Source organism: Haliaeetus leucocephalus, unplaced genomic scaffold, assembly GCF_000737465.1.
Source record: "Haliaeetus leucocephalus isolate CR32 unplaced genomic scaffold, Haliaeetus_leucocephalus-4.0 Scaffold506, whole genome shotgun sequence".
NCBI lineage: Eukaryota > Metazoa > Chordata > Aves > Accipitriformes > Accipitridae > Haliaeetus > Haliaeetus leucocephalus.
In genome coordinates, this window is record NW_010972942.1 from 6,564,222 (window position 1) to 6,578,748 (window position 14,527).

General features: G+C 37.1%; 1 protein-coding gene across 1 annotated transcript; it reads left to right on the forward strand.

Moving 5' to 3' along the window:
• The first annotated feature begins 402 nt into the window (after nt 1-402).
• On the forward strand, nt 403-13,818 carry LACTB2 (lactamase, beta 2). The gene is made up of 7 exons (XM_010575892.1): nt 403-590; nt 1,110-1,273; nt 2,584-2,707; nt 4,955-5,133; nt 9,404-9,552; nt 11,137-11,218; nt 13,637-13,818. The coding sequence occupies exons 1-7, from the start codon at nt 469-471 to the stop codon at nt 13,678-13,680; spliced, it is 864 nt and encodes a 287-aa protein (XP_010574194.1). The 5' UTR covers nt 403-468; the 3' UTR covers nt 13,681-13,818.
• Nucleotides 13,819-14,527: the final 709 nt, after the last annotated feature.

The window sequence follows — 14,527 nt, forward strand, 5'->3', positions numbered from 1 at the left end:
CATACAGGAGCGCATACAGCTCTTACATACGCTCTAAGTGGGCATGTTCTCAGAATAGACAGACGATGCAGCTGTAGCTACAGCAAATTCCTCCCGGCTTTAGGAAGAAGCCAGCAGAGCAGGACCTGCCTCTCCCTGGGCAGCAGCGAGGCACCGACCCGTCGAAGGACAACATCGCCTTTACTCCACTGAATTACCGCAGCGTTTGTTCCGAGAGGCCGAGTTTTAAGCGAAAACCCGCCGTGTTCCTTTAAGCGAAAACGGTGGCCGCGGGCCGGGAGGAGCCGCCTCACTGAGGGCGGCAGTTCGCCTCACAACCGGGCGGAAAGCCTCGCGGCCGGCGCCGGGGGGCGGGGCAGGGCGAATAGCGGCTTCCGCCGCCGCCCGTCGGTGGCCGTGGTGGTGCGAGGGGAGCGGAGCCGAGCCGAGCCGAGCCGAGCCGGGAGTTTGCGGGGTGCCGCTGCAGCGATGGCGTCGCTACTGCCGCGCATCGAGCGGCTCTCGTCGCGGGTGGTGCGGGTACTGGGCTGCAACCCGGGGCCCATGACGCTGCAGGGCACCAACACCTACCTGGTGGGCACCGGGCCCAGGTAACGACCCTGCTCGGCGGCGGGGGAGGGGGCCTGGGCGCTGCCTCCGGCTCGAGAGGCGGACACCGGGCTGTTCCGAAGTCCCTTAGTTGGGTAAAAAAAGAGGAGGGGAAAAAAAATAATAATAAAGTACAGCATTAGGTTTTCGGGACCGGCGCCCGGAGGCGGCTTGGGCGGGCGGGGTGTGTGCCTCGGCCGGGCGACTGATGGGCTGAGGCGCGGCATTCCGTGAGGGAAGCGGGTGGGGGCCTTGCCTCGGGCCTCGCAGCTCCCCGGCGGGGCTAAACGCTGGTTCCCGCGACGTGTCCGCGAGTTGAAAATGTGTGTGCTAAATTTATTATTTATCCTTCTTTGTAAATTGTTATGCCTCGGGGGTAGAGTATCACCGAGGGAAAGAGATGGCGTCCATTACTGCCACATTCCTGTGCAATGCTGGGTTCTTTAGCGCTCTTTAACTGTCACATGAGCACTCTAAACTCTCTCACTGTTGTTTGTTGGTTTTTTTTCGTCCATGTGTAGAAGAGTCCTTATTGACACTGGGGAGCCAGCTACTCCTGAATATATTGGCTGTTTAAAGCAGGCACTGTCGGAGTTCAGCGTCTCAATTCAAGACATTTTAGTGACTCACTGGCATTATGATCATAGTGGTGGAATACCTGATATCTGCAAAAACATCCCTAATGGTAGGCCAGAGATTTCAGATATTGTTGAAAATGTTACATATGTGGCAAGAAAAAACTTTTACAGAGTGCTTCTATGCAAATCAGCTGGATTATTCTTTTGCAACCTCCATATAAACTACATGTAATTTCATGATACTGTTACAGTGCATAGAATGAGAGCAACAAATAATCTTGATATTGTAGTTGTAGACTATAGTTTTTCTTCAGTACCTGTGCATATCTTCATAGTCAGTTTTTCTTATGTGTGATTAATAAGAACCTGAATTACCATCAGCAGTTTACATGATATTAAGAGATTTGAGAAAAACTTGAAACTCCTTCCTTTCTACATTGACAGTAATGACAAATTGACCATTATTTTCACTTGTGTAAAAACAATAAATAATTTAATCTCTGAAAAAGAAACATGCATAACTTTGAGATTCCTTACACAGACCATTAGTAATTGGTGACAAATTCGTAGGCCTCATATCATGAGGGGAAAGAGGGTAGGGCAGTCTGCAGGTAAATTCTGATCTAAAAATGTGTATTTCATGTTGATAAACAGTAAGGGACATTTCTGCTTTAGTATCTGGGAAGAGAATAAGCAGTATGGGTAACGTGGTTCTTAGTGTCGTTGGACTTCATCACAAACTTTGTCACAGGCTTTATCAAATTTTGTAAAGTTGCCAGGTGCTTATATGCAAAGAAGCCTGGGCACTACTGAAAACAACATTGGTGTCTGTGAGAGTTTTGGTCTTGTCAACCCATGAGCATGGCTGTAAAGACTAGCAAGGGATATAAATACCTTTCTAGGTTGCTATCCATAGCTGTTCAGCCCAGGCATTCACAGTTCATGCACGGTTTGGAATGATAGGTGCTGAGGGAAGCTGCAGGTAAAAAGCCTCCATCCAGTGTTAGGCAAATGTTGAATGGTACTTCTATGAATCATCATGCAGAACTTGAGCGCAGAAATCCTAGTGGTGTTGTAGAAACTTGGGGGGTTTGGCTCTTGATGAGTCAAGAAGGAACATTTGTAAAATATAATAATTGCTGGTGTTATTAATTCACTTGTACTTTTTTTGTCTTCAAAACTACTGCTGGTACAGAGTACGGTATTCAGGTTCAGTTGCTTTCACTATTCAGTGTTTGTGGCTCTGGAATAAAGTTGCTTTATAAACATAAAGTTACTGTACAGAATTTCTTGTGTCTAGTTTTGTATTCATACTGTGTAATAATTAATAGTACTTGTTCAAAAAGTAGCCTTTCTGTGGAATTAGCTTTGTTAGTGACAAATTCAAAACATTGTTTTCTTTGCTTTCTTTAAATAGACTCTGAATATCGCGTCTGTAAGCTTCCTCGTGTCCCTCATCGTGAAGAAACAATAGAAGGAGGACGTGAATATTTTTATCTTAAAGAGGGAGATGTGATACAGACAGAAGGAGCCACACTCAGGTAAAGACCAATTTCTGCAAGTTTGCTGAATCACTTTTTTTCTTCAGAATTCTGGCACATATATGTACCCTAACTTCTAATGATTGGCAATCCATACATCTAATCTTTTCAACACTTACGCATGTAAGACTTGCTATCATGATCCAGCAGGTTACGTTTATATGAAGAAATTGTTTTATGAATGAGGATTATCAGGAATTAGCCTTTGGTTTTTGGCCTCAGCAGAGAAATTAAGAATATTTCCCTGGAAAAATATTTCCTCTGGGAAACCAAATAGGATTTGACATTCTTTCTCATTACTCTTATCTAAGTAATTACTATTAAAAATGACACTTTGGGGGAAGTTTATGGTAGTCTGGATGGATTATTTAGCATGACTTTCTTTTTACTTTAAAAATATTTCCCAAGGAGACACTAAAACATTTAATACTTAAAATGTTAAATTTTAAATCTTTAACCTGTCAGGTTCTTGTAGGGTGCCAATTTGGGGGTTTTCTTCCCAGAGGGCATATTGCCTGTCTTGCCAGCTTGAATGAGTCTGAAGCAGAAAGCCACCCTGCCTCAAACACGCACGCACACACTAAAAAGATCTGACCATTCTGTTTCCAGAGTTCATTCGTTAACAAAGCATTACTCTTCTAAGGACAAATTCTGCTTTTTCTCCTCAGCTTCAATGTGAATTATATCCCACTTGTAGAATGTGCCAGATGGCTGACTGGAAGAAAAAATGTAAAAATAAAGAATGTATTTGACCAAAAGCATTTTATTTTGTTAGTGTAAAAAAAAAAGAAAACATGGAGACTGTTATATTGAATATTGAAGACCTATCACTACCCTAAGTAGCCCATGTTTGGACAAAAGCAATTTAGAGATGGAAAACAACTTGTTAAATTTGAATCCAAGTAAGATAGGGGTGGCACATTTTGAAGTTTGGGGTAATGCAGCCAAACTTTATGCTTGGTTAAAAGCAGGTATTCTCACCTAGTTAATTCAGTAAGCACTTAAAGGATACTCTTAGATCCACCACTGGTTCCGAAACAGCAGTATCTGCATGTTAAATTTTAGTTAGCAACCTTCACGTTTTCAAGGTGTGCCAGGCAGTGTTGGGTTCTTTTTCCTTTGTTTTTCCATGTTAGTGGTTAAGCTTTCTGATAAAGTTTCATCAAGAACTGGAGGATACCACTTCCTACAAAGGCAAGATGCAACCCATCAACTTGATTTTTATGTTGCCTCCACAGGACGATGGCTGACCTGCTTTCTGCTGAACTCAATATTCAGTAGGAGCTGGAAGTCATTGCATCAGATGGTGCTGTGCTTCTGGCCTCCCAGCCCTGCAGTGACATGGCTGAGTGCAGTACATTGGCCTGTACATGGTGATTGGCACCAGCTCTGCCAGTTCGTGATCACTGCTTTGATGCATCTGCCATTAATAAGAAGATTCTGATGAATTTCAGCAGTGATGCTGGTCTGAGTTGTGTTACTGTTTGAATCAGCCTCAGAATGAGGCCTTCTGCCTTTCAAAAACTGTAGTGAAATGACACTGCAGTGCAGCTCCTTAGCATCTCAGGTTACTATAGACATATCAACTGTCCATTCACCCTTTGCTGCATTCTAATGCAATACTCATTCAAGCTGTGGGGTGCTAAATCCTTACCATTCAGATGTTTAATGACCTGCATATAGAACAGCTAAAAGACCATGAATCCTTGTTGTATTTGACAGCTCCACTCCACTGTGTCATGGGGCTTTCAGGGAAAAATAAATTTCAGGAGACAGAACTTTATCTGGGTTGGGTCCAGAAGCTTATAATTTCCAAAAGAATTGGCAACATCATCCTTACCCTTTTTTGCTAAGCGCAAGGTGTATGTCAAGAACTTCATGCATTTCAATCTGGAAATAACATGTCAATTTTTCTTTTTTAAAGCTTCAGAGTAAAGCCCTCTATAACACAAGTTCTACATGACTAGCCAGCTCCCTTAATGCACTTCTATTATGATGTGTCATCTAAGTAAAAGCATGTTAGAGATGATGATCTGTGTTCTCTACGCGGTATAAGAAAATCAGCTGGGATTAGATAAAGTGATACCCTGTTTATGTCAAGGTTTCAGCCTTTTTTGTCTATTTTCTTCTGGTTCTTGTGAGCTACTTTCTAAGTGATTTTTATCATTCTTTGTTCCTAGCTTCTGAAAATGAAGCATATATGCTGTATGAAAAACTTACGCTTTTTTGTTGTTTTTCTTTAAACAGAGTTTTATATACACCTGGACACACTGATGATCATATGGCTTTACATCTAGAAGAAGAAAATGCTGTGTTTTCTGGTGACTGTATTTTAGGGGAAGGAACAACAGTAATTGAAGACCTGTATGATTATATGAAAACTCTGAAAAGGTTGTTACAAATGAAACTAGATTTAATATATCCAGGTAAGTGTTTCTATTCTTAACTGTTCTGTTTTACTATATAATTTTTAAATACCTCTAAGAATTTGAGAACTCTTAATACAATCAAACACCATTACTAATGTAAGAGTTCAAGTTTGTTACTTAATATATGTCCACTGCTAAGCTAAGATGAATTTATAGCATGGTGGTTTGCAAGACTTGAAAATTTTTCAGTTATATCTTTCCTTCCTGAGATTTCTCCATTTGAGGGTGAATCTTGTGCTTCTGTGCCCAAAGCCTACAGAGGCCAGACTCTTTCACTGTTGGAATCATAAGCAAATTTGGTTTTCTTATATTACTCTATCCATGCGCCTTAATGTTACCCTGGAAGAAAAAATAATAGTTGTTCTTTTGGTCCTTTGCAGCCCCACATACACTGCCAGTGTGAGTAACCTAGTAATGTTTTTTGAGAGAGGTATCTGTCCTTTGCAGCACAGATTAATCACAAATTCATCTTGGGAAGCTGCAGAACTGTCAAATGGTTGTCTTAGTTAATGACTTAGCTTAAATTTGAACAAAAGCCAAGAGGCCAACATCATGTTCTGAAAGTTGCCGAGTCATTCAGTCTATGACTTTGCTTTAATTTTTTTCCTCTACCTCTCCCAAACCTTGGGAATGCATTTACTTTTCATATAAACCATGTGTCTATTTGACACGACTGGATTTTAAGAATTAGTTATGTAACTAAGGTTTAAGCTCATTTGCTTTTTCAGAGCTACATCTCAGGATTTTTTCTGACTTTTTCTGTTTCATCTTCTTCAACTTGTCAATCTGAGCAACGGTGTCTGCATTCTCAGTTCTGTCTTCCTCCATTAACCATCTATGTTTAGCCTGCATTACCAAATCTCTTTTGTGTTCATTCTTAAAATATGCTTCTTTTGAAGTAGGTGTTCTTTAAGTGCTTTAAGATGTAAGCGTTAAAATGCTGTGTAAGAAAATATCATTATAGATATTCCATGGATGTGGAGGGAAATAGTGACTTGCTCATAGTTATTGACTTAACTACTGGTAAAACTAAGAATATTTTAGCTTCCAGAATCTCAGTCTATTGATCAATCAACTGTTCTACTTTCTTGCTTACATACCTACAAAACACGGTCTGTTCCTCTGATTGAATTTCTGCCTTCCAAAACCCTATATATTCCAAATTCTATCAGGTTTATCAATTTTATCTGTTGTATTTCACTCTCTCCTTAATCATTATTTATCTAGATTACATATTCACCAAGGTTGAATATTTGTGCCATTTATCTGTAACTGTTTGCTACTCCGTTCTAAGTATGTTCATGCTGTACTTGCAATTAGGAAGCCAGTTGGGTATTACGCATTTTCAATGATGAGTAGCTATGTATTGAGATGATTTGGAACCAACTTTCTTTTTTTATCCATGCATCACAAAATGTATGTGCAATTGTGTCAAAGATAACTATTGCCCAATCAGAACAATCATTTATACTATTGGTATGTACTACAGTAAAATGGTAACTATAGCAGAAGGTAGTTTGCTTTACCAATAAATTCTATATAAGCTCAGTACTTTGACTTTATTGCAGTTTTAGGTCTTCCTAATTCTTGAACTGTTTCTCTGTTTCCCATCCATGCTTTAGCACTCACATTGCAGCCTCAGAATTAGACAGGGAGCAAGAATTTTTGTAACAAGCTGACTGCTGGCTAGGTGTGAGTAGCTGAATTCTGCTAATTCTTCCCCTTCCACATTTCTTTTTTCATTTAATGTGGAAATTATTTCAGGCACAATACTCATGACAATCTATTTGCAGCCGATAGTTGATGAGAATCCTTGGGACCAGAAAAGGGCATTTTCGTCAGCAGAGGGCTCCCCATCCTGTAATAATAAACGATGATCCTTGATAATACAGAAAAAAATGGTACTGGAGTTAGGAATCTCTGCAAGATTTCATGAGCCAATTATTTTCTTCAATTTTATCCTTTGTGCGTTAATTTACTGTAAAGTAGGAAAATCTATATTACTTCACAGGGTGTTACGAGAATCAAAACTGTTCCTGATCATCTGGGCTGTACAGAGGTCTGCAGTAATATGAAGCTGTCTGATACAAAGTCTAAATTACTGGAAAGAGGGTCATGTTTTGAAAGATCTATTTCATGTGCTCAGAAACACTTTACATTTATGCAGATACTAATTTATTTATTGGTGAAGTTAAGTGTGTTGCTGTCCCTGAAAAATTATGGATGGGAAAGGTCCGCATCTGGATTTAGTCCCAAGGTTTCTGACATCATTTTAATGTATGTATATGCATACACAATGGCTATGGATCAGATGATGTAATGGATATGAAATGCCTTTAACTTTGCAAAATGTGGGTTCCACTCCAGGTACTGACATTGGTCTTGTAGTCTGAGTCAATTAAATCACTTGGAAGAGCAGAGACAGGTTTTAAGACTGCCTTGTGATTCCATGTGTGGGCCTTAATTTTGAATACTTTAGTGTGACTTTTGTCATTAGATAATGCAAGAGAATGGACGGTTACCATTACAGTCTCTGCTCTGTGTATCTTAATGTGTTTTTTCTAAATTTAAACTTTTGTTTTTATAAGTGGAAACATATTTACTAGAGATACTGTTATATTTGTAATTTATTTTGTAAGGACCAATAGCTTCAGATTAAATATATTTGAAATCATTAAATATATGTGTATATGACAGTATGGTTTCATATTTACATGTTACATATCTTTTATTTATAATACTGTCTTTACACAAGGCAAGCGTCAATCTATATTTAGTAATTTCAAATCTGCTGAAGTGAGTGTGTAAGTAGAGATATGCATAAATATTTTGACTTGCTGAAGGATAGATTCTTTTGACATTTTTTTATTTCACAGATATTCAAATCGTGAAAAATCAGTTGCTCTTTTTTATAAGTTGCCTGTCCTCAGGCAAAATAAGCTCTAATTTAAAAAGCCTTAAAACTAAAAACGCATTTAGTCAGTTAACCCAAAAGCACAAGTCAAGAATATGATGATTTTTTTTAAAATAGTCAGAGAACCTCAAAAGAAACTGTCTGATTTGGATTATACTCCATAACTTCTAAAAGAAAGCTAGGCTTTTTTACAGTAGTTTCTGTTCTACTAATTTTATAAATTACTTGGAGTTTAGACTGGCAGAGCTGGAAGTTGCTGCTGTTACTTCAGGTGAGGTATACAGGCAAAGAGACAGGAAACCTTGCTATAAAAAGCATGTGACATATTCATGCAAGTAAATTTCTCTATAGGTAAAATATTAAGTTTAATTTCTATGCATGTAACTCTCATGTCTGAAAAATATTTTCATTTCTTCTGTCATTTTAGTGTATCATGAGGCAGCATTTGATTTTTCTACAATTAGTGCTTTACCAATTAAGCCTTTTTCTGATTTGATTCAAAGACCTTTCAGTAAGTTGAACATTTCTGATCTGCCACACTAAGTCCAGAAAAAAAACGTATTTTGTTTATTAACCAGCCAGACATAAAATGATCTACATATAACCTTCCTTGTGCATTGCTTATTCCTGCCCTGACACATTCCAGTTGGCTCGCTGATTTGTCTCTATTAATTTTTTTGATCGTATTTATGAAAACATGTTCTTAAGGGAATAAAGTACAGTATGTCTGTCACAACTAAAGATGTTACTTCCCTCACCTGTGTTTGCTAGATAGCCCCACAACAGGACAGTACTACATGTGTCCTTTGCCTCCGCTACTACTGTTCAAAGACCAATATCGGTTTAAATCATAGGTATCAATATCCTTTGGGGAGAGTGAGACAGGCAGATAGAGGTAATAATCTGAATCTCATCTTTAAAATCCGTTCAGCAGTGAACTCTTTTCCATTTTTTAATGGCCTAAAGCAGTCTTCCCTTGCTTTCCTTATTCCATCTGAAGTATTCCCTTTCCCCATTCAGACGTCTCAGATCATAATTCTTCCTTTCCATCTTAATGCTTTTTAATTGCAGACTGTGATGCAGACATGCAAACTTAATTTTGGCCTATTCATGCGCAAGAAGAACCCCAACCCAAACCAAACCACAAAAACCTGCAACCAACCAAAAAACATGCAAAGAGCATCCTACAATTTAACATCAAGGATACTCTGACAGGGTGGTACATACAGGTGCTACTCCTTTCTTATGACTTTTAAGTCTACCAGAGTTTATATAAGAATGATTCAATTATTCAACAGCATACTTAATTTCAAATTTAAGTAATAGTGCTCTGGTACATCTGTTTTGATTTAGGTCATGGCCCAGTAGTACGTGATGCAAATACTAGAATCCAAGGCTACATTTCTCACCGAACTGCACGTGAACAGCAAATTCTAAATGTTTTCCAGACGAATGCTGGAAAATCATATACATCCTCGGAGCTTGTAAAGCTAGTATACAAGGTAACTGTTGATTAAAAGTTCTTAGATCAAACTAAAGAAAATTGAGGTTATGTTCATAAAATTGTATGTAACAGTTTAAGTATTTGAGTGAAGACCATGGTGGCTTTTTAAAAGAGGAAAAAAAAATTCTGCTTGTTCAGAATTCATATATGACTGTGCATTTAAATTGTATTGTTTAAGCACTTCATTGGAGTGGGGCCCAGGTGATTCTTACAAACTTTATTTCACTATCTAGATGGTCCTAAGCACAGTTTCATAGGGCCAAGCAAAAATAAAGTTGTAGTGCTTGGTTCTAAGTGATAAGTATGAGATGACTGTTAATTGTTGATTTGTCAAAGTGTGTATGGAGTCTCCTGAAAGATGGGTTAAAACTTCTAGCACCCTCCTGCAGACTTATAAATCAGGAACAAGTGAACTGCAGTTCCACAGAGGTGGATATTGCGCTCAGAAGTTGGGTAGCTTGCGTGTGTTATTAGACAGGCGTAAGTGTACTTCTTCGCTACTTCATCGTTCTTCATGTAACCTTGGTAATTTGTACATGTGGTATGAGGGTTACCCCTCCTAGCAAGTAGAGATAAAAGAGATGCAGCATTTGCTTCAGAGGAAGATGTCAAAGTTACCAGTGGCTGTGGTTTGTGAACAGGTCTGTAACAGCTTCACAACTCATTTTTCACGGTTGTGCTGATCTCTAGTTTCCAAAAGAATGGCTACGTCACATTGAACATTTTGCAATGCTGATGTACCATTACCTGTGGCTGTTTAGCTCCTGCAGTTTTCCTGCCTGAACAATTACAGTTTTTAAGTATACAGCCATTCACATGTTCATGTAAATCCCAAACCACTTGTCCTGTCACTATATGATAAGAATTTTTCAGTACTACTAAAGCTTTCATATTATGAAAAAAAAAAGTAATCTTTCAAAGCTTTTTAAAGATTCACAATTTATTGAACTAGTTTTCTAGTGAATTTTTCTGCCAGACTTGTCATTGGGAGAAGAACTTTTTCATTTTCAAAAAGAAGGCTTTACTTTTAGGATGATAGACCTGGAGAGAGGGATTTTGAGAAATGCTATTGGTTTTTACCTAATAAGCATTGGAAAATTTTAAGAGACATTTCGTCCTCCTGAAGCTGTCGTATTTTTAAATTGTTTACTCATTTACAGATACTGACTGTTAAAAGATATTTAAACCTATGCAAATATTGTCATGGAATAGAAGTGATGGGTATCTGTGCAGAAATGCATCTTCAAATTTGTCTTTAAAAATGCTCAGCTACACTGACAACCCAGTGCAGACCAAGCTCAGAAAAGCACAGTCGTCTTAGTGTTGGCCAAAGTTTGCGTAATACAAATGGATAATGCAAAAAATAAGCAATGAAAACAAAAATGTGTTATTAGGCTACTAGTTTAGCTGGTGTAAAATTGATTTACTCATTTCAGTTTGTTGTTATTATATAACTAACTGAATGTTCAACAGAGCAATTCAGAAGAGGAAAATCTATGTTAATAAACCATGAATTCTGTATATTGAAAATAATTGGGAGATATTTAAACAAATACAAAATGTGTATTTGTGTTTCCTTTAGGATATCCCTGAAAATTTACTTCCAGCAGCAGAAAATAACCTCCTAGTCCACTTGAAGAAGTTGGAAAAAGAAGGCAAAGTGTGTAAGTTGTGGATAGAGGGGTAGAAGGAAGGTCATTTTCATTTTGATTTTCTATGTACTGTTTCTCATTATATTTTAATGCATTATTTCCTGGGGAAAAAAAAAAACAACCAAACAAACAAACAAAAAAACCCAAAAACCTGCAGTTAGTTGCAGTAGCTGTCCTTTGGACAATTTGAAGCAGAATTATATACAAAAAGCCTATGGTTATACAGTATTTCCAAACTTTTAGAAAATACTTTATAAAATATTTGTGACATGCTTAGACCACACATTACTGCAATGCATATACCTTTAAATTTTTATTTAAAACATACCATGGAATACATTCCTAATGCTAGTGTTTATACCTTCGTGTATTTTCTGAAATTCATACCTAAATATGCATGTACATAGTGTTTTATGGGATTACACTTTACATTTCTGCCTTTCGTAAATGCACATTGTTGTATGTATGTGTTCTAGAGATGGTTAAAATCACTCGGTGTAAATTTTTACAATTTCTGATTAGTACAATACTTAAGTAGAGCAACTGTATTTAGTTTACTGTTTTTACTTTGTGCCTTTACTTTTAGTGAACAAGGTGAGGTATTCTATTTCTGTAATTGCATGTGCATGTGGAAATGTTATTCAGCCAGCAGCTAAAGAAAATACTTTCTGTACATTATGTAACTGCACCCAGACTGTCTACTTACAAGTAAAAATTACACAAATATTTACAACTGTTTCAAATTTTCAGCATTTACCCACCTGAATAACAACATGAAATAAGTGTATGTTTTCCAACTTAGACCTTCTGTTTATCTAATGATAAATCAGCTGCTAGGTACTAATTGTTTGAACAATTGAGACTTAATTTTTGTAATAATAATGACCTGCTTTTCCTTCAAAGAAAATAGACTAGAGTCACATGAATACAGTCATTACTGAAGTTCGGAAAATGATGTCTTTAAGCATATATTTTGCAGAATGCCATGGAAGCTTACCAGTGTGATGCTTACTGCACCAGCTTTTAAATGTGATCTCAGTTCTTGGTTATTAACATATATTATTGATCTACACATTTCTCCAGTTTGGCTCCACAAGATTCCTCTGGGGTCTCAGATGCTGTTGACTATTTGTCCCTTCCCTTGACTGCCAAAGTAACTCAAGCAACAGCATTTTCTGTTTAGATGAAGTAGTGGATAAATTAACTTTCTCTTCAAAAGGTAGACTTGCAGTCTTACCTACAAAAGACTCTGTGTGTGCATCTTAAATGTCCACGAAGCACAAGAAGTGCCCCTTAAAGTTTTTTGGTTTGGTTTGGTTTTTAATCTTCAATTTGTGCTCACGGAGAAGAAAGCAACCTCATCAGTACACTTGGGGTTTTTCTGTGCTGATCTCTGCAGTGTGGAAACAGTTGCTAAATTTTTAAGTGCAAGCTTAGATCCAGATCTGTGATAAACACTTAACATCATGTGACCTTTGTCCATTTTTCAGTTCAGATTAAGGACATCTGTTAAATAAAATTGATTCTGTTAGTTCTGAGCATGTAGCATACAAGTGCTTGAGTAGTCGTGGTACTTGTTCATTTAGTTTTGATATGATTGATGTCCTTTCCACATAGTCTGAGTTGCAGTATTTCAAGTTTTGTTCTCATTATGGAAGACTTGAGTTGCAGTCATAATGCTCCCTGCTTAATTTTCACAAAGTATTTTTCCAAAGAAACATGTTGTCAGTATCGATAATGAATGTGACAGGCATATTACAACCTTACAAGAGAGTTACTCAATGCAAATTTTGGCCATATGCTGTCTGCTGCAGTCATTAATTCACCACTTCATTCTAGGGATTGCAGTTTATGGTGGTACATAAGTTTCATAACTTCAATTAGGTGTGATACTGCCTTTACAGATTTGATTTTTCCCACTTGCAACAGAAAAATAATGTCTTGTGTACAGGAGCATGGCACAATATGCGCATATAAGCTTTCTCCCTTGTTTGGATATAAATATCTTCGTCATTGTTTCACATTTTTAAAACACAGCTGATGAAGAGATAAAAACAATTTGACTGTTCTTAATTCAGCAGCACAGATTTTTTTTCTCTGAAGTTCATATATTTCAGAAAATGCGACAAGTACTCTAACTCAAATTTCTTAGTATCTAGAAATTTTAATATTCTGAGCTTTAACTACAGGATTATTAAACCCTTTTTTAGTAATCATTCTTTATATTGCTAGGTTACATTGTGAAACAGTTAATGTTTATCACCTTCCATTAAAACTGGCCTGAAGGAAAGTGTTCCAATAGTTTTAATAAAAAAATTACATGTGTAGACATACATATGCATGTACAGGTTAAGTTTGAGATAGTCTAGTGTTTATATATAGCATCTAAGTGTTAGCTTGTGACTAATTTGGTCTTTTTTTTCTTAACAGTACATGAGGCATCTTCCAACTTCAGATGGAGAAACAATTTATAAGTTACGCAAGATTGCTCAAGAGTATTTTTAATCTGCACATTACAGCATGAAAAAATAAAATTGTGATCTCAGACAATATGTAAAATAAAAACTAATTCTTCCTTTTTTTAAAGTGGTAACACAATTTTAAAGCAATGTCACAGTTGGTTAACTAATGTTTTTCATATTCTTCTTTATGGGAATTTTAAAAATGACCTGATAGGTACTGAGTTAATAAAATGGAATGAGTGTGAAGAACTGAATGTTACCTCTGCTATAAAAGATCCAGCTTTATCATCAGTGGCAGAAAACAAATAGCAAGGTCTTATAAACTTAATATTACAGTATTATAAAGCAATATTATAAACTTAATGAATCAGACATATAAAAAAATCTCTAGTAAAAAAAATTGAAAAGATGTTATTCTAAACCTGTTTTCATTTGCTTGTGCTTTCTAAAAAGTTATTTTCTAGTAAGTTAGCTGTACATTCTAAAAACCAAGTTATTTTTGTTAACAGATGTAAATACTGGGGTTTATATTCCTTTTCTATTTTAGCTGCCTGTGCACATCTTTGGTGGTTGCTCACTGCAATAGGATTTAGCAAACACTGAAAGTAATTCCAGACTTCTCTGGAAATGGTAGTGGAAACACCATTTCTGTGGAATTCTTCCCAAGGATTCATTAATTCTAACTAATCAGTGTCAATGCACAGAGTCGGAGCAGACGCTTGCATTCTTTATCTTATGGGATTCTGCAAGAATGTGATTAAAAAGCTGTATAAATTGAGATACGTATTACACACCACATGAAGTTAAGTTTGTCTATCACTTTATAACTAACAAGCTTCAAGTTTTGCTATTAAATCCA